This window comes from Chiloscyllium punctatum, chromosome X (assembly GCF_047496795.1).
Source record: "Chiloscyllium punctatum isolate Juve2018m chromosome X, sChiPun1.3, whole genome shotgun sequence".
Lineage (NCBI taxonomy): Eukaryota > Metazoa > Chordata > Chondrichthyes > Orectolobiformes > Hemiscylliidae > Chiloscyllium > Chiloscyllium punctatum.
This window is the reverse complement of record NC_092791.1, coordinates 24273262-24293368: the sequence shown is the minus strand read 5'-3', so window position 1 is coordinate 24293368 and position 20107 is coordinate 24273262. Positions and strand designations below refer to the sequence as shown.

The window sequence follows — 20107 nt, the reverse complement described above, 5'->3', positions numbered from 1 at the left end:
TGATATTCGAGCATGCGGTACTCCCAGTGAGTATAGGGCCTACAGCAAAAAGCTGCTCCTAATTTGGCACAAATTGGCATTCACCCTCAGAGAAGCCAAAGGATGACTGTGTGGGAAGTAGTTGGAAATGTCATAATGTTGTGAGTTTTGAGATCAAGGCAGAGCATAGAGAGCTTTCCTCTGCATTTGGTTGGGTTATATATGGCTAGCTGTGAATGCTGGATGGAACAATTCTTCTCCAGTCCTAATACCCTATGAGCACAAAGTTGAAAAGGAATGGATGATTGATAATAATACACCAACATCAAAGAACAAACCCAGCAAAATTTAGTCACATGTAATCTCTAAATCAGTAATACCCAGATCGGCATGATAATAGCTCACTTTGCCCTAACTAGGGTCAACATACCTTCGATCATGTGGATCTAGGTTACAGAATGTAACTGTGTTGACTGGATAATGGCGTCTGAAAAAAATTCTGTTGAGCACAAAAGAAACAAGTATGTTTAGAAATGGAAAGAATTTTATGACAGTGGAATTTCTTTTCAAACTGTTTTGTGAAATCCAGTTTTATCAGCAAAGAGAACAAATGGACAAGGTCAGTAAAACTGGCCCGACATTGCAGCAATGGCCTGTGTTTAAGATTCACATTCTCTGTCTCAAATAACTTTGTAGCTTGTAGGTGGCCAAGGATTCAAAAGTTATTCCCAATCAATTTTTTTAAAATTTGGAAATTGACAGATTTTTGTCAAATCAGCAACTATCCCCAAAATTTCACTTGTTTTGTGATTTACAGAAGATCTGGTCATGTACCTGGGTGTGTTTTTGGTGGGAGGGCAGGTAAAATAGGCAGGTGCCCAATCAGCACTTTACCGCTGACCCTTGACCCCACCCCATAATACAGAGGGCAGGCAGCTACCAAAGTTGGGAACCCACTTTTTGTAAATAAATAAGCGTTAATCGAGCTTGTTCTAATACCACACATAATATGAGAAAATATGTCTGATGCGGATATTTGGGCAGGTGTGAGCAGGTTGATTTTTAAATACCTATTTGAAGAAAAGCAGGAAGGAAGACTGGGGAAGCACCTCTTTTGGGAGTTACCCTTTGTGAACTGGGACAGATTCCACCCACCACGATGATATCCCACCTTTCCTTTTCTGCTACTTGACAGAACCTGCACCCCTCCCAGGCTCTAGGATTCCTCCCCACTCTCTAAACCCGGGGAACCGGAGTTTCTTGGGGCAGTCTTCAGGCCGCCTCCTGCAGTTCTGGCCGCATCTGCTCCTGAGCGCTGCCATTGCTTGGAGAAATGGAATTACTGACCATTCAGACACACTGATAGCTCCCAAGGGCAGGATGTCCCATGCAGTGTCTGATGTTAGCAACATAAGAACAAGAGGAGGCCATTTGGCCCATCCTCCATGCCTCCACAACTCTTCAAGATATCCGAATTCCGTTAGGTTTGGCTTCTTGAACAGCCCCAACTTTAATTGCTCCACCTCTGGCTTTTGGAAGCTATGATCCCAAGCTTTGGTATTCCCTCCTTGCTTCTCTACCTTGCATTTTCCTCCTTTAAAACAGTCCTTAAAGCTGACCTCTCCACTTCTCCTGGGTAGCACGGTGGATCAGTGGTGAGCACTGCTGCCTCACAGCGCCAGGGACCTGTGCTCGATTCTAGCCTTGGGCAACTGTGTGGAGTTTGCACATTCTCCCCTTGTCTGCATGGGTTTCCTCCCACAGTCCAAAGATGTGCAGGTTCGGTGAATTGGCCATGTTGAATTGTCCATAGTGTTCAGGGATGTGTAGGTTAGGTGCATTAGTCAGGGTAAATATAGCACAATAGGGTAGGGGCATGGGTCTGGATGGGATACTCTTCAGAGGGTTGGTGTGGACTTGTTGGGTCAAATGGCCTGTTTCCACACTGTAGGAATTCTATGATTCTATGGTGTGGCTTAAAGTCATATAAGCCTTCTACAAAGCACCTTGGGGATGTTTTATTATGCTAAAGGTGCTATATAAAATGAGTTATTGTTGTTATAGTTCGAGTAACACTAACGTGGACTTACTTTCGTTGGCTATCTGTTAAGGTGATGCCCTGGACTGAAACTTTGAAGTGTACCACAGTGGCGGTAGGCCGAGGCTTCATGGCAAAAGTCTGCATAGTTGCTTTGGCGACTGCTTGTGGCCCAGTCAAGGATTCTGTCTCCACCGAATTGATATACAATACATTGCAAGCTGAAAGCCAGAAGAAATACTGCATCAGACAGTACAGTGCACTAGCCCAGCCCAAAGTCCAGATTAAAACAAACCAGCTACTCAATACAAGCCAGCAGATTCTGGTAATGCTCTTATGAGGCATTAATGGCCGTTTCCTAAATTAATACCACGATTTTGATTCAATAATCTATTCATTAATGATATCTCAGTAATTCTATTGAACAAAGCTGAGAGAATCCTTATCCACTGATATAAAGCAGAAAGAGGCCAATCAGCCCACTGTGTCTGTGCTGGCTCTTTGGAAGAGCTCCAATTTATCCTGAGTCCCCTGCTCTTTCTCCACAATCTCTCACATTGTCCTGCTCTCGACATCTGGTTTCCTTTGCAAAAAAGAATTCTGTTCATCCTCTCCTCACGTTGTTATTTGTGAATATTTTGAAGGAAATCCAATGCAGGCTGTTATTAAGGCCTGTGCAAAACCAGGCCCAATTTTAACTCTGCCTAAGTGAATGGCTTTGAGTGAGAGGGAATTAGGCCCAGTGTTCCATTTCTTCATTCATCCTAACAGAACAGCAGGTACCTTTTGGTCTGCCAGAAACTTGCTGGTCTTTCAGTTGTTCAGGACTAGGTATTGCAAACTGGCAGATTCCAACATTCAGCACAACATGCTGAGGGATGCACTAAAGCATGGGGCAGCCACCACAAAGGTTCAATGAGGCAAGGCCACTGTCTAACGCCTCCCTCCAATCCCACGTACAGCCCTTGAGCTGCATGCAGCAGAACCCATTTGGCATAAAATGTTTGGTATAATTTCATCCTCTAATTGTAAATGTAGTATTCCACAGAGTATTACATAGTGTCTTGAATGAAACTGAACTATTGTGCACTTTGTCACGTCAAATTTAATATGCCATATATTACACCTTTAGCGATTGTATGAGGAAAGGATAGTTTTTAATAAACAGCAGTGAGCAGGTACCAACAGGAATCCTCACCCGCTCCCTGTTTGAGCAACTCTGCAGCAGTACTGGTGTTGCCAGGGGCAACATTATCCTGGGTTTCATCCATGGGATCTGGAAGGGAAAGGCACAGCAAATTATTGTCAGTTAAATCCTCTATCTGCAGCCCTCACAGTTAGGAAAATTCTACTCATTAAACAATGGCAGGAACATCGCAACATTTTTATTGAGTTGTCTCGAGTTTTCATGGCTATTAGCCCCTTTTTTATATATACATGTTCTTGAGATGTGAGTATTGCCCATCCCTAATTACTCTTGTGGTGGTAATGAGCTGCCTCCTTGAACAGCTGCAGTCTGTATTGTGCAGGTAAACCCCCTTTTTTTTTGCAATTTGGTACAACTGAGTTGCTTGCCAGGCCATTTCAGAAGGCAGGAGAAAGTGAGGACTGCATACGCTGGAAATCAGGCAACATCCGAGGAGCAGGAGAATCGATGTTTCGGGCAGAAATCCTGATGAAGGGCTTATGCCCAAAACATCGATTCTCCTGCTCCTCGGATGTTGCCTGACCTGCTGTGCTTTTCCTGCACCCACTCTTGACATTTCAGAAGGCAGTTGAGAGTTAACCACAGTGGGTCTGGAGTCAGATGTAGACCAGACCAAGTGAGGATGGCAGATTTCCTTCCCTGAAGGACATTAATGAACCGGATGAAATTTTCGACCAATTGAGTATTTTCACCATCTTTAATCATTCCAGATTTAGTAATTGTTTTAAAGTCTGCTCAGTTACTACAGTGGGATTTGAAATTGTGTCTCTGGATTATTGATCTAGTCATGTTATCACTATGTTACTGTTCCAGTAGCCAGAGATGAGCTATACCATTCAGAGCAGGAAGCTCTGCTCTGCAGGACTGATCACAGGTCCCAATAACAAGAAGGCACACAGATGGCAAGATCTAGTGTGATGCCTCCATGACTTATTGTTAGCCTGACAGCTGAAGAATGATGCCAGACAAAAATGTCATGTCAGGTAGCCATGGACACAGGAGGGCAGCACTGAAGCCAGGGCAGCTTTGAAGCAAACAAAGTGAATTTAAAATGATAAAGGGTGGAGAGCTGGTTCTCTCAATTTATTGACATCAGTGTCCAAATTAGTTAGGAAAGGCCGAGAAGAACAGAGCTCTGAGGGTTACTTCAAGAGCTATTGTGTTAATATTCTGTTTATTGCCAAGGATGAGGTATTTGTGCAAGGGGATTAACAATTATACTGCTAAAATTTGTGCTTTGCTCCAATTCAAGGTGGTGCCCCCAGGTGGTCCTGGAATAGTGCCCAGTAACAGTTAGTGTCTCTCGGATGGAAGAAAAGTTGGAAGAAACCCAAACCAGAAACCATGGCAAGTGCTGTCCAGCAGAGGGAATAAGTGCACCATGAATCAACATTGCAAACTCCGTCCCTATTCCAACAGTGGACAAATCCCCAAAATTTAAGAGTAAACATACGAAACATTTATACGTCAAATGTTTTAAGGAATAATTGATCACAGATTATTTATAATTTGGTTCTGATGGTAAGAGTTTGTATCACAATCACTTCATTAAAAATAAAAAGCATTAGAGAAGTTCACAGACCACGGTCAGATAAACACTTTAGAAAGCAAACCACAATCCTAACCACAAGCATTAAATATTCCAATATACCATTCCCAACCAATCATTCCATTGGAAAAGGGACCGAATTCTGACAAAACTGTGAGATGGAAAACCCATCTCGAATTTCCTTTCCTTCATGCTCATCCAGGCCAACAAAGCTCACAGTGCTAATAGGAAATAAACGGAGTTGGCCATTCAGCCCTTTCAGTCTGCTAAACTATTCAATAAGATTACAGTAGATCCTTGCTCTCGAATCTACTTTCCTATCTGTCACCATCAACCCCAGCATCACCCAAACCAATACCTTGGTTCCCTTGATTCCTGAAGAAGGGCTTATGCCCGAAACGTCGATTCTCCTGTTCCTTGGATGCTGCCTGACCTGCTGCGCTTTTCCAGCAACACATTTTCAGCTCTGATCTCCAGCATCTGCAGTCCTCACTTTCTCCTTGAATATCAATTGGGCCTGTTTCTGAGGTAGATTGACTCTCTGACTCAGTAACTGAGCTTCCATGGCCCTCTGGGATAGCAAAAGTTCAAAGATTCATGACCCTGGGGGTACAAGTACATAGTTCCTCGAAATTTGTGTCATGGGTACACAGGATGGTGAAGGAAGCATTTGGTACACTTGCTTTTATTGGTCAGTGTATGGAGTATACGAGTTGGAATGTCAGGTTGTGGCTGTACAGGATATTGGTGAGACCACTTTTAGAATACTGCATACAATTCTGGTCTTCCTGCTATAGGAAAGATATTGTTAAACGTGAAAGGGTACTGAAAAGATTTACACGAATCTTGTTGGGGTTGGAGGTTTTGAGTTATAGGGAGAGGCTGAACAGTCTGGAGCTTTCTTTCCCTGGAGCATCGTAGGCTAAGGGGTGACTTTTAAGGTGAGGGGGAAAGACTTAAAAGGGATCTGACAGGCAACTTTTTCATGCAGAGGGTAGTGAGTATATGGAATGAGCTGCCAGAGGAAGTGGTGGAGGGTGGTACAATTGCAACATTTAAAAGGCATCTGGATGTACTGGTGTATTAATAGGAAGGGTTTAGAGGTATATGGGCCAAGTGCTGGCAAATGGGACTAGATTTATTGAGGATATCTGGTCAGCATGGATGAGTTGGACCGAACTGTCTGTTTCTGTGCTTTATAACTCTATGACTGATTAAGAAATTTCTCCCATTTGAATCCAAAATGGCTGAGCCGTTACCCTGCTATGAGATTACCTCTCATTTTTCAAAATCTCCAAAGAATACTCATCTATTCATTCCTCGTTGGGCAATTCTCTCACACCCCAAGAAAGCAATTCTTCACATTTCATGCATTCTGAGGCTTTACAAGACATTGTGGATTCAGGTGGAAAACTTCCCTTGTTCAATGAAGGCACAGCTTCATCCCTCCCTCAACAGGTGACAGTGGTACGTGTGATCTTTAACCTGTGTCTTGAAAGCACTCAAGGTTGATTCTCCCCAAATATTCTGTAAGTATTTAGGTTTATCTCGCCCTGACCCCCATCTCTTCCCATTCCCAATACTTTCCAAGAAGACTGCTATCTTTTAGGTTCAGAGGGTGTGTTACCTTTGTCTGGAATCTTTAGCTTGTAGGGCAGGGAGATGGGTGTGATGGAGTGCTGATAAACCAGGGCTGATAGACTACCTGCATCAAACACAAAAGCCAGTTAGTTTTCAATCCCAAGGAATCACTTTGCAAAAGTATCTGAAGGGTCACTTTCTAAAAAAAAACTCTTCATTTATATAGCAGCTTAATACACAGTAAAACAATCCAAAGAACAGCACTAGGAGTTGTAAATACCAGAAAGTCACAGATCACTCCAACAGAAAATTCAGGAGCAACATCTTTACCCACAGAGTGTGAGCATGTGGATGTTGCGACCACAGGAAGTGGTTGAGACAAATAATATAGATGCATTTAAGGGAGAAAGGTGATGAAACACCAGGGAGGCAGGGTTAGAAGGAAAGAGCTAGATGAAGAGAAATGGAAGGGAATTTGTGTGGAACAGAAATATCAGCACAAAACTGATGGGCTGAATGGTCTTGTTCTCTGCTTTTCTGTGTAATACAATACCATTTGATCTGTGATAAGTCATTTGGTCATGTCAGTAACTGAAGGTATGACCAATGGTGCAGTGACTAAAGTCGGCAATGCTCAAGAGGTTGGAAGTGAAGGAGCACATCAATCTGTGGCTGCTGAAATGGGAGATTTTTCTGAGCGGTCTGACTTTGTTTTGTCATGTGGTGTTTTAGTGACTGAGTGGTTTGTTTTAAAAAAATGAGTTCTTTGCTTGACGTTGGGCGGCTCCCAACGTCCAATGTTCCTAGTTATTGAAGCTGTGGACAATGAATCGATCCAGCACATTGAGACTCTCGAAGATGCTCTCTCCAGCAGCATCCAGCATCTTACCAAAGTGAGGCTCATTCTGGCAACCCTTGATCTTCACCCCTTTTGGGCCTGTCTCGATGAGGAAATGTCTGACCAGCAGCTCATTGGGATCACCTGCAGGGACAATTTGCAGAAATTAGGACAGCACTGTGCCAAAAAAAACGATGCGTACGATACCCAGCTCAGTCCATCCAAGCCTAGCCTTCTCCGGATCCCTTTGCTCCCCAGCTCGCAAGGCCCTCACCACCATAAATGAGCTGCCTTGTATATTCCAGTTACTAACAGTGGAAAACCCAGAGCGGGTAGTGGGTCAGAGCAAGACTGGCCAGGACAACAATCCCTTGACTAAAAGTAAAATCCTGCAGATGCCGGAAATCTGAAATAAATACAGAGAATGCTGGAGAGACTCGGCATGCCTGGTAGCTTCTGCGAAGAGAGAAACAGAGTGAATGTTTTGAGTCCAGTATGACTCTTCAGAATCTCTCCAGTCTTGCCCAGGGACAAGACTCCGATGATGTGGAGGTGCCAGTGCTGACTGCAAGTGAACAGCCCCAGGAGAGCAAAGTGACTCCTCTTCCTTAGACTGCTCTGTGACCAAGGAGTCAGATCGAGTCTTCCCCATTTGCCTGATAAGTGAAATCCCATTTCATCCCCTGAAGCCCCCTCAATTCTATCGGTCTCACTTGCAGGTTGATGGGTGGTGCTTGCAGTTACAGTAAGAGTGGCAAGACTGCACAGGGAAGGTCCTTCAGCCCAGCGACCCCCCCCCCCCCCCCCATTCTGCATCCTGCAAACCCGTTTGTCCCACTCTCCCGCTCTACCCCTGTGAGTTTATTTTTCTCAATTGCCCATCCAACCTCTTTTCGAAATCATTTATTGTCTCCATTTCCATCACCCTGTATGTTCTGATGCCAATTAAAAGTGGGCCAGCCTGTCAAGCAGCAGTTGCTGGCACATTCTTCATTTAAACAATGGAACAGGGAATAGATTTGGCAGAATTGTCCACATCCTTGTTCAGGAAGTGATGGGAGAGAGAGGAAGGGCTTGAGGGGGTAAACATTGATTTGGAGCCACACACTGGGATCAATTCTGCAATGACCCGCTGCAAGCTGGGATAGAACTGCAGTCAAAGTTCCCCTGAAACGTTCACAGTTAAACACAGGGCTGGATATCTGAAACATACCTTTCGTGCTGTGTGAGCTGAGGTTAGCTGGAGGTGTCACCACTTTGAGGGCAAGGCCATAAGCTCCCTGGAATGAATTGCTGTCTCGAATGAGAAAGGAGCCTGGCTCGCGATCTTTCAAGAGGGCGATAGCTGCGAATGTGAGATATTGGATAACAGGATTTTACAATTCTGAATTACTGCTGCGAATGGCCTGCATGAGCGATTTGCTCAGATCAGAAAAATGAGCAGTCACAAAGCTTCCTCCCATTAAACTCCAATCCACTCTTTCAAGATTATCCGGAACAAAGGAACAGGAGGAGCCCTCTCCAGCCTGCTTTGCCATTCAGTAAGATCTGGGACCTAATTCCATATCCTCACCTTTTGCTCATAACCTTTGTCTAACAAAATTTACTAATTTTAGATATAACATTTACCACTTATTGAGCATCAATTGCCATTTGTGAAAGTAAGTTTCACATTTTTATCACCCTCTGTGCATAGACATGTTTTCTAATTTCATTCGTGAAAGATCTGGCTCCAATGTGTGAAAATATGGTCCTTTACTTGAGCGTACGCTCATAAGATACAGGATCAGAATTAGGCCATTCAGCCCATCAAATCTGCTCCACTATTCAATCATGGCTGATATGTTTCTCCACCCCGTTCTCTTGCCTTCTCCTGTAACCCTTGATCCCCTTATTAATCAAGAACTGATCTCTCTCTGTTTTAAATACACTCAATGACATGACAGCAATGAATTCCACAGCCCTTCATCCCCAGGATCATTCTTGTAAACCTCCTCTGGACCCCCCTCCAATGCCAGCAAATGCTTCCCTAGATATGCAGTTTTTTTGTAATGCCTACAATATTCCAATGCAGTCTGACTACAGGCCTATACAGCTTCAGCAGTACATCTCTGCTCTTGTATTCCAGCCTCTTGAAATGAATGCTAACTTTGCATTGGCCTTCCTAACTGCCAAATGAACCTACAAATTAACTTTAAGAGAATCCTGAACCAGGACTCCAAAGTCCCTTTGTCCTTCAGGTTTCTGAAGCCTTTCCCCATTTAGAAAATAGTTAACAGTTATTTTAAATCACGTAATATAGCCATAAAATCGCACCCATAGGAATGTTAAATTAACGGGCTAAGAATGTTTACCAGCATCACCAAATGTTATTTATAACCTGAAGATACTTAATGGCTTACTCATTAAAAAATATGTTCCATGCCCCGTGCAAGTATCAAAATCCATATGTAAAGAATGTTGTAATTATTGGAAATAGATAGCACTGCACAAGATCTCTACATTTTCAATGAGAACAAAATACTGTGGATGCTGGATATCTGAAGCAAACACAGAATGTGAAGGTGCCAGTGTTGGACTGGGGTGGACAAAGTCAGATGTCACATGACACCAGGTTACAGTTCAACAGGTTTATTTGAAATCACGAGCTTTATGAGTGTTGCTACTTTGTCAAGTGGAGTCAGACTGGGTTCGATTCCAGCCTTGGGCAACTATTTGTGTGGAATTCTCTCTGTGTCTGCACATGTTTCCTCTGGGTGCTTCTGTTTCCTCTCCCAGTCCAAAGATGTGCAGGTTAGGTGGATTGGTCATGTTAAGATGCCCATAGTGTCCAGGGATGTGCAAGCTAGGTGAATTAGGAAAATGCAGAGTTACAGGGGATGGGTCTGGATGGGGTGCTCTTCATAGGGTTGGTGTGGACTTGATGGGTTGAATGGTATATTTCTATGCGCTAGGGATTCTATAATGCTGAAGAAACTCAGCAGGTCTGCAACATCTATGAAGAAACAGCGAATGTTTCAAGTCTGGTATGACTTCTTCAACGCCTATGGTTTGAAACACAGGCAAATAAACCTATAAGATAGAAGTTACTTTAAAAGGTACACTCTGAATAATTTGTAGCTGCAATTTATTTCAATGGAGCTTCAGCATTACTCATGGAATCTTACACACAAAATCCACTTTGTACCTTTGATAATGTGAATATCGATTTGTCAAATTCTTTTGTTGCACATATAATACAAAATCTTACTTATGAAAAAAGGATGACGGAAGCTTTTTCTCTGAACAGCCTGTTCCCCTTAGCGTCTTGAATACTTGGATCAAATTAGCTCCAAACCTTCCAATTTCCAGAGAATTCACTCTAAACTGTGTAATCTCTCCTCATAGTTAACCCATGAGCCCTGGTAACACTGTTGAAGACATTTTGAAACACCTATGCGACCAAAGAAAAATGATTTCTAAGGAAACCTAACTATTTATATAAATGCAACGAGTAAACAGAGAGAGGTAAGGAAGGCCGTGGCACAGTTTAGAGGCAAATTAACAATTGGGGAGCTTTCTGCAGATCACTGCCCCGCCCCTGGCAACCACCCTATTTCCGATCTGGTTAATGAGTTAAGCAATAACATGATTTCATTGTGTTGTTGTCTATGGCACTGTGTCCAGAATGCCTTGTTGCCTTCTCAGGCAGGGGGACACACTAAATGGTCTGTTCCCACAAGGCTATTTTTGAAAAAGGACCCTGGTGTCACGACAACAGGAAGTTATGGCTGAAGTATGTTTAGAGCTGCCTGATGATCCAACAGGCTATCTGAAGCTGCTGCATTGGCTAAGCAGCTGCTTGCGAGCACAGATAAACAAAAACCTCAAAATGCTGCCCATGAAGAAGGGGCCTGAATCAAGAGATCTGGGATTAACCTTCATTTACATTATTTGGTCTTTTTTTTTAATATCAGCAACCCTCCCCAGTTTAAGGGGAATGTTTGGCTGCTTGCCTTACCAGATGTGGTCCTGAGATAAGCAAGGGGGAGGGGACGATGTGAAAGAGACTGACAAGAACCCCAGAAGTAAGAACTCCAGCTTTGTGGCTGAACTGTTTTTGATAATTTTTCTTTAAAAACAACATTTTGCTGTTGGGTGCCTCACTACTAATTTATGGGGCTTAACACCTGTTTCAATCTATCGCCAGGGGCATCTGAAAGTGGGTCTATCCAATAGAGGTTTTGACATCTTTCAGGCACCTTTTGGGGGCACTGAAATGGACCCTTACTGTGTCTGCTTTATGCCCCTAGAATGCACACAAACCCACTTTTTACTGCAGCTGCACGATTGCTTCAGAACAGGAGACAGGATGAACAAGAAGCTTCCAGCCTAATCCTCAATGCCATTATGTGAGTAATTATGAGTAAATAACAATAAGGGAAATTTGGCATATTGGTAATTTTAAAGTGCTTGGGGAAATACGGGTCAAGGTGGAATGTGGAGGGGGAGGGTCCTTGGATGAGTCTCCTTTTCACTGTCAACTCTAAACCATAAACAACACCTTTCATCCAGACATGGCAGTTCACCTTGGTCTCTGGAGATGTTCGGTTTATACCAAAACTTTGAGGTATCCTGGACAAACTTGGCACTGATCTGGTTTTCCTGATGTCCATCTGCAGAGAATAAGGACGGCAAATTATTAAATAAAGTTTACTGGTATTAGATTTTGCTTGTGCTTAGAATGACTGTCTTCAGGCCATCAGGAAGGAGGGAAGGTGACATCATCAAGCGATGTGCAGGGTCAAGAGTTAGGGGTTTCCTATAATTTGCAGGTTTTGGTGAGCTGGGTCTTCTCTGGTTTGACAAATTAGCAGTAAATGTCCAACAGGAAGATTCCGTGGCCTAGAAGGAAGGGATAATTCCTTGCCCTGAGGAAAAAGCGTTTCAACATTTCCATATTGAAGGAGCCATGTTAGAAACTTTTACAAATGTCTGCCTGTCATTGAGGTAGGGGTGGGGAGAGTGTCTGGCCTAGGACCCTTAGTAGACCTTGCAACTGCCAGTTCGTTGCTCAATGGGGATCAATGTTTGGGTTCACCACTTCGACAATGACTGGTACAAAAGATTGCTTGCTCATGATAAAGTTAAACAGGCCAGAAAGGTTGTAAACAGGGATTTTACAGTCCAGAATTTCCAGATAGTTCATCTTTTTCTGGGTTAAAGGACAGTGTGTGGTAAATTGGGGGGGAGGGATCAGCAAGTTTAGGTGGTTAACACACTCCGTTATTGCAATTCCAGTCCCAATCAGCTGATGCCCAATTGCCTTCAAGGTTCATGGCCCTTGGCATTTTGGTGCTCCCAACCAATGAGAACATTATTTGGGTAATCTCTTTGAGGGAACCAGTGGGATACCAGAGTGCCAATGCTGTTGCCACACAATACGATAGCTTACCTGTCAATGATGACATTGAAAAGTCCAAAGTGGTGGGCGAGAAGGTCACATGGTGTGAGGCATTTTCAGCGGGAGTATGATGAAGACCTCTTAGCGTTGGAGAGAACGACCTTCCGTTGCTCATTCCTTGGCTGGAGGATTGGCGTTGTTTCTCTGGCAATGGTGGCTGCTGGAGGCCTCCTGGGCTTCCCGATTGGTAGGTGAACACTTCGACAGGCGACAAGGGAGTATAGTAGGGTGTGGAAATTGGGAAGGCAGGAGTCGGAGGGGCTTGTGAATCCGGGCTCCCTTGACAGGACTGAGGAACAACCATATCTGGGAGCAACACCGGATGCTGCACTGAGGGGTTCATAAAACATGGGACACTTAGGGCACTGTTCACTGGATGTCTGACAAAGGGTGAACTCCCAGGCGTGTTGGCGACATAATGATCAGAGAAGCTCTCGACTGGATGACCCTTGAACACTAGGCTGCAGGTTGAGGAAAGTCCATTGGGGCTGTCTAGCCTTTTACTTTGGTTTACATTTAACTGAGTATTGACAGTGACTGCCTGGTGCAAGTTCCCAGGGCTAACTGGAGCTGCACTGGTCTCCATGCCAGTCGCTTGCTGGCTGCTCGACGGATGGTCTCCTGGACTTCTAGAGCTTTCGTTTCTATGACAACTGACAGACAAGCCACTTTTCCCCGACCCAGGAGAGACAGGGGGTTGAGGGTTTGCTTCTGTCCCAGGTGGAGTTGTACATTGTGGGTCAGGAACCATCGATGGTTGGACTGGTGTTGCATGTCCACCCTCCACTGTCCCAATGCTGTTGATGATTTCAGACATATAACAAACATGAAAAAATACTTTTAAAAAATACTCAGTTTTTATTCATTCATGGGATATGGGCATCGCTAGCACTTATTGCCCTTGAGAAAGCAAGGTGAGCCATCTTCTTGAACAAAGGGTGAAAGTGAGGACTGCAGATGTTGGAGATTAGAGTCGAGAGTGTGGTGCTGGAAGAGCACAGCAGATCAAACAGCATCTGAGGAGCAAGAGAATCAACGTTTTGGGCAAAAGCCTTTCATCAGGAATGAGGCTGTGAGCCAAGGGGGTGGTGAGATAAATGGGAGGGGGGTGGGGCTGGGGGAAGCGAGCTGAGAGTGCAGTAGGTAGATGGAAGTAGGGGTGATGGTGGTAGGTCAAAGGGGAGGGTGGAGCGAATAGGTGGGAAGGAAGATGAACAGGTGGGACAGGTCATGAGGATGGTGCCGAACTGGAAGGTTGGAACTGGCATAAGGTGGGGGGAGGGGAACAAAGGAAACTGGTGAAGTTCATTTTGATACAATGGGGTTGAAGGGTTCTGAGGCAAAAGATGAGGTGTTCTTCCTCCAGGCGTTGGGTGGTGAGGGAGTGATGATGGAGAAGGCCCAGGACCTGCATGTCCTTGGTGGAGTGAGAGGGGAGTTGAAGTGTTCAGCCACGGAACGGTGGGGTTGGTTTCTGCAGGTGTCCCAGAGATTTCTCTGAAGCGCTCTGAGAGTAGGCATCCTGTCTCCACAATATAGAGGAGACCGCATCGGGAGCAACGGATACAGTAAATGACGTGTGGAAGTGCAGGTGAAACTTTGATGGGTGTGGAAGGCTCCTTTGGGGCCTTGGATGGAGGTAAGGGGAGAGGTGTAGGCATAGGGAAGGTGCCAGGAGGGGAGGGTTTGTTGTTGAGGGGAGGGGGGGGGGGGTGCATGGACCTGACAAGGGAGTCGTGGAGGGAATGGTCTTTATGTAAAGTGGATGGGGTGGGGACGGAAATATACCTCTGGTGGTTGGGTCCATTTATAGGTGACAGCAATGATGGAGGATGATGCGATGCGGTGGAAGGGGGGTTCTGTCCTTGTTGCGGTTGGAGGGGTGGGGTTCGAGGGTGGAGCTGTGGGAAGTGGATGAGATGCACTGGAGGGCATCATCAACCATGTGGGAGGGGAAATTGCAGTCTTTAAAGAAGGAAGCCATCTGGTGTGTTCTGTGGTGGAACTGGTCCTCCTGCGTTCACAGATGGAGGCACACCAGATGGCCTCCTTTATTAAAGACCACAATTTCCCCTCCCACGTTGTTGATGATGCCCTCCAGCGCATCTCATCCACTTCCCGCACCTCTGCCCTCAAATCCCACCCCTCCAACTGCAAAAAGGACAGAACCCCCCCGGTCCTCACCTTCCACCCCACCAACCTCCGTATACATCGCACCATCCTCTGCCATTTCCACCATCTACAAATGGACCCCACCACCAGAGATATATTTCCCTCCCCACCTCATCTGCATTCCGGAAAGACCATTCCCTCAGCGACTCCCATGTCAGATCCACGTCTTTAAAAGAGGAGAAAGAGAGTCTGAGTGTGAGCGCATATGTGTCAGCCAGTGTGACAGCACATTGATGTGTGTTTGTGAATGTTTATGTGTGTGTATATGTGATATGTGAGAGAGTACAGATATTCCACATCACAGAATCATAGAAATGTACAGCACGGAAACAGACCCTTCGGTCCAAATTATCCATGTCGACCAGATATCCTAAATTACTTCAGTCCCATTTTCCAGCATTTGGCTGATGTCCCTCTAAACCCTTCCTATTCATGTATCCATCCAGATTAGTTTTAAATGCTGTAATTGTACCAGCATCGTATATCATTCTGATTAACATTATTTCATTTTAATGTTGTTTACTATACGTGACCTGTTCCCTTGAAATATATCTTCGTTGCCAGTTTAATGACATTTTATGCATTATCAGGTCACACGTAATCACATCAGGAGCTAATCAGAAGACATAGAGGCAGACAAGCAAAGTGGAAAATGCAGAGGAAGAGAGAAACATGCGCGCGTGCGTATACACACACACACACACGATGGGGTGCCACGTGGAGATGGGTCAGGATCCAATTGCAGGATGATTTGGTTTTGTGAAATAAGTTAACAGTTAATGGTGGGAGTTTGAGCAACTTGTCATTAACTGCTTAATTCCTGCAGTCTGCAGCAGCCATTCCAGTTTCTGAGCACCGCTGTGGTGCAAATGAAATGCAGATGCAGTGAGAGGAGGAAGCAGTTGAACATAACAACTTTCAATCTATTCTTGATGATGAGCTGTGAGATTGAGCTTGCAAGGTTCAGCTGTGTGTTATCTTAACTGACAGAATGTGACAACTCAGAAGCTCAGGATACATTATTTCATTCCAATAAACTCCTGAAGCAGCCCAAATTTACAAAAAAAAATTCTGCTTTTGATTTAATTTTATTTCTTCAATGCGCTGCTATAAATTCTGTTGCAATTGTGTGCTGTGTTTCGAATTGTCAGTCAGCTTGATGTGTACACACTGACTAAATGCTCAGGTTTCAACCAGATGAAACACTCTCACTAAACCTGCTGACAACTGGATTTAAAATGAAAGGTTTTCCAGCCATCCAGAGGCATTAGCGAGTTTTGAGAAGATTTGTAGCTCAGGTTGAGGTTCTGGATGTAGGTTTGCTCACTGAGCTGGAGGGTTTGGTTTCAGAAGTTTCATCACCATACTAGGTAACATCATCAGTGAGCCTCTGGATGAAGCACTGGTGACATGGCCCACTTTCTATTTGTGTATTTACGTTTCCTTGGGTTGGTGATGTCATTTCCTGTGGCGATGTCATTTCCAGTTCTTTCTCGCAGGGGGTGGTAAATGGGATCCAATTCAATGTGTTTGTTGATAGAATTCCGGTTGGAATGCCATGCTTCTAGGGGTTCTCGTGCATGTCTCTGTTTGGCTTGTCCTAGGATGGATGTGTTGTCCCAGTCAAAGTGGTGTCCTTCCTCATCTGTATGTAAGGATACTAGTGAGAGTGGGACATGTCTTTTTGTGGCTAATTGGTGTTCATGTATCCTGGTGGCTAGTTTTCTGCCCGTTTGTCCAATGTAGTGTTTGTTACAGTCCTCGCAAGGTATTTTGTAAATTCTGAGCAAAAAACCCAAACAAGCAGACAAAACACATCCTGAAACCCTAGCCAGTCTCTCTACATCAAAGACATCTCGGAAATGACTGCCAGACTACTCAGACCCCGTGGCATCATGGTAGCCCACAAACCCACCAACACACGAAGACAGCAGCTAATGAACTTGAAAGACCCTATACAGACAACAAGCAAAACTAATGTCATTTACAAAATACCGTGCAGGAACTGCAACAAACACTACACTGGACAGGCAGAAAACTAGCCACCAGGATACATGAACACCAACTAGCCACAAAACGACATGACCCACTCTCACTAGTATCCTTACATACGGATGAGGAAGGACACCACCTTAACTGGGACAACACATCCATCCTAGGACAAGCCACACAGAGACATGATCGAGAATTCCTAGAAGGATGGCATTCCAACCGGAACTTTATCAACAAACACATTGACTTGGATCCCATTTACCGCCCCCTGAGAAAAAGAACAGGAAACGACATCACCATGGGAAATGATGCCACCATAAGAAATGGCATCACCAATCCAAGGAAACCCAAATGCACAAATAGAAAGCGGGCCATACCATGAGTGCTTCATCTGGAGGCCCACTGATAATGTTACCTAGTATAGCGATGAAACATCTGAAAACAAACCTTGCAGCTCAGCGAGCATCCGACATCCAGTTTCAGAGGCATTTTGTACTAAAATAAAACACTGTGGATTAAACTCAAGATAAAGACAGAAAATGATGGATAAATTCAGCAGGTCGGGCAGCAGCTGTGGAGAGAGAAACTAAGTTAACATTTCGGATCCATGGCCCTTCATCAGAACTGGGAAAAGTTACAGGTTGTGACAGGATTTGAGGAAGTGAAAAAGAGGGAGGGTGGAAAGAAGAATAAAAGGGAAGGTCGGTGAGCAGTTAAAGGGCAGGAGACGTTAAATAACAAAAGGTTTCATGCTGGCAAGGCCAAAGAGAATGGGAATGAGACAACTTAAAATATGAAAGCTGTTTCCAGATGTCTAAGTACAAATTAAGGGAATAAGACACAAAACTGAGCACTTGTCCCCAGCCATGTCTCTGTTTGTGTGTGTGTATATGTTTGCATTTGTGTGTGTGTGTGTTTTGATGAGGATCATCACGTGAGGGCAGCAGCAACTCCTCCACAGTTGACACTTGAATAACTTCTTAGAAAAGACACAGTGAATAGAATTGGACCCCACTGGGAATTGTGTGTGTGTGTGTGTGTGTAGAGAATAGTATTTGATGAAGAGCAGGCTTTGAATGACATCTATCACTGCACTGGCATCTACAAGACAATATGCACAACAGTTACATACATACCCTTGAAGGTTTAGAAAGTGTATTTTTAAATTTAGAATTAGGAATTTGGATTTTCTTGCATTTAAATTCCTCTATTTCCTCACCTCTTCCTGACTTTGTAATCTCCTCCAGCCCCGCACCATCTTTGATAAGTGCATTCATTTAATTCTGGCCTCTTGCACATCTATTACTTCTGTTGCTCTATCATTGATGGCCGTGCCTTTAGCTGCTTGGGCCCTGCACTCTGGAATTCCCTTCCGAAACCCCTTGGCCTTTTTCTCTCTACCCTCCTTTAAGACACTCCTTAAAACCTACCTCTTTGATCAAGCTTTGCAATCTGTCCTAAGATCTCCTTGTGTGGCTCGGTGTCAAAGGTTATCTGATTATCACTTCTGCCAAGTACCTTGGAGAAATTTTATTCCATCAGGAGTGTACAAATGCACATATTTTTCGGTGTTGGTGAGCAGACAAATTCAGCAGACCATTTATTGCCCTGATGTTGCTGATTCGACCAGTAAGAAAGGGGCGCTTTGGACACCATTGTCAGAGCCTTGTTTATTGAGTGGCCTCGTGTTGTGCTGATATTGTCTCCATAGGAACCTAGCAGCATGGATGGAGATGACTTTCAGATGAACTGTGAGAAGCAGGATCAAATGAGTGTACTAGGCCTCACACTATCACTCATTTAATAAGCACTCATTCAATATTCATGGCAACGAAGGTGATTGATGACTAAGAGTCAGACAGCCACATAAATGTATAAAATCAGCCTCCAGTACGGCTGCCTGCATGCCAAAATCTGCCTTCTTAGTGTGCTGCCAGGGGAATGCTTCCATCTGCCACATGTGTGATCCATTCTCTGCTCAACAGATGTAAGATAAGTGGAAGCCAGCTCTCCTATCAAGTTCATTCCACGCAAGTCACATCACCCTTCCCTTTTTATCCCTGAAAATTTCAAGCCTTTGGTATCTCTTAGGGATGAAAGATGAATATCCAGGCAAGGACATTATTAACTCAGAAAATGATATGTATCAGTGGATCACTGCTCGCTTCCTTTTAAAGTAATGAAAAACCTGAAGAATTAACTCTGTTTCTCTTTCCAAAGAGGCTGCCAGACCTGCTGAGGATCTCCAGCATTCTCGGTTTTCATTTCAGATTTCCAAGTGTTTGCTTTTGCATGAATGCTTGTATCATGCTGTTCTAACCTGACAAATAACCTATTTATTTTATGGACCAGCAAATCTGTGAGAATGGGGAGGGAGGGGGGGACTGTGGGGAATGCTGCACAAAGATGTTAAGCAAGTATCTGTTGATACCATGATCAACCATTTCAAGGCGACGAGAACAACAGGCGCGCTGAAAGGCTTTTATGGGACCATGGAAACAGAATTATTAGCAGGTTATTCCCACAGATTTGTCACGTCTCACCTTGAATAGGACATATATTTTTCATAATGAGGAAAGAAAATGCAATAACGTGTTCAAAATCATGAGGTATCCAGGCAGAAGCAATTGGGAGAAACTGTTCCCATTGGTGGAAAGATTGAGAACCAGGAGACATAGATTTAAGGTGATTAGCCAAAGAAGCAATGTCAACATGAGAGAAAAAATAGACACAGTGAGTGGTTAGGGTCTGGAATTCACCACCTGAAAGTGTAGTGGAGGCAGATTCAATAAGTGCTTTCAAAAGTGTACCAGATTATTATCTGAAAGAAAATATTTTCAGGACTGTGTAAAGACAGGGGAGTTATAAGACCATAAGACATAGGAGCGGAAGTAAGGCCATTCGGCCCATTGAGTCCACTCCGCCATTTAATCATGGCTGATGGGCATTTCAACTCCACTTACCCGCATTCTCCCTGTAGCCCTTAATTCCTTGTGACATCAAGAATTTATCAATCTTGCTCTTGTACAGATGGCAGGGAGACACAGGTTGATTACCTCTTTTGGTGCTGTAATCATTGTATGACTCTTTGATAAATGTTTTACCTCCATGGCTACCAGTCATTTAATACTCTTTACCAAGTATTTCTTAATGTCTCTGGGGCATCACATTATAAACCGCTAGTGATGTTTAGAGGTTCTGTCAGAAATAACTGAATAGGTTTGGTACATTTTTCACAATTCCACATATTTGTGTATCTATATATTGAAGGTAGGAAACAAACCTTGAAATGATTGCTCCATAAAAGG

At 44.1% G+C, this 20107-nt stretch overlaps 1 protein-coding gene across 7 annotated transcripts in view; it reads right to left on the bottom strand.

Annotated features, from left to right (window-relative positions):
• LOC140471293 (tensin-2-like) overlaps positions 1-20107 on the bottom strand; it is a 283909-nt gene that overhangs the window by 6057 nt on the left and 257745 nt on the right. For all 7 annotated transcript variants that reach the window (XM_072567285.1, XM_072567283.1, XM_072567286.1 and 4 more), the window contains 8 exons: positions 12627-13432; positions 11761-11847; positions 8406-8537; positions 7244-7336; positions 6401-6478; positions 3216-3293; positions 2070-2238; positions 410-478 (listed from right to left, as the gene is read on the bottom strand). In XM_072567285.1, the coding sequence (XP_072423386.1) occupies positions 410-478; positions 2070-2238; positions 3216-3293; positions 6401-6478; positions 7244-7336; positions 8406-8537; positions 11761-11847; positions 12627-13432 (1512 nt within the window). The remainder of the gene's footprint in view (positions 1-409; positions 479-2069; positions 2239-3215; positions 3294-6400; positions 6479-7243; positions 7337-8405; positions 8538-11760; positions 11848-12626; positions 13433-20107) is intronic.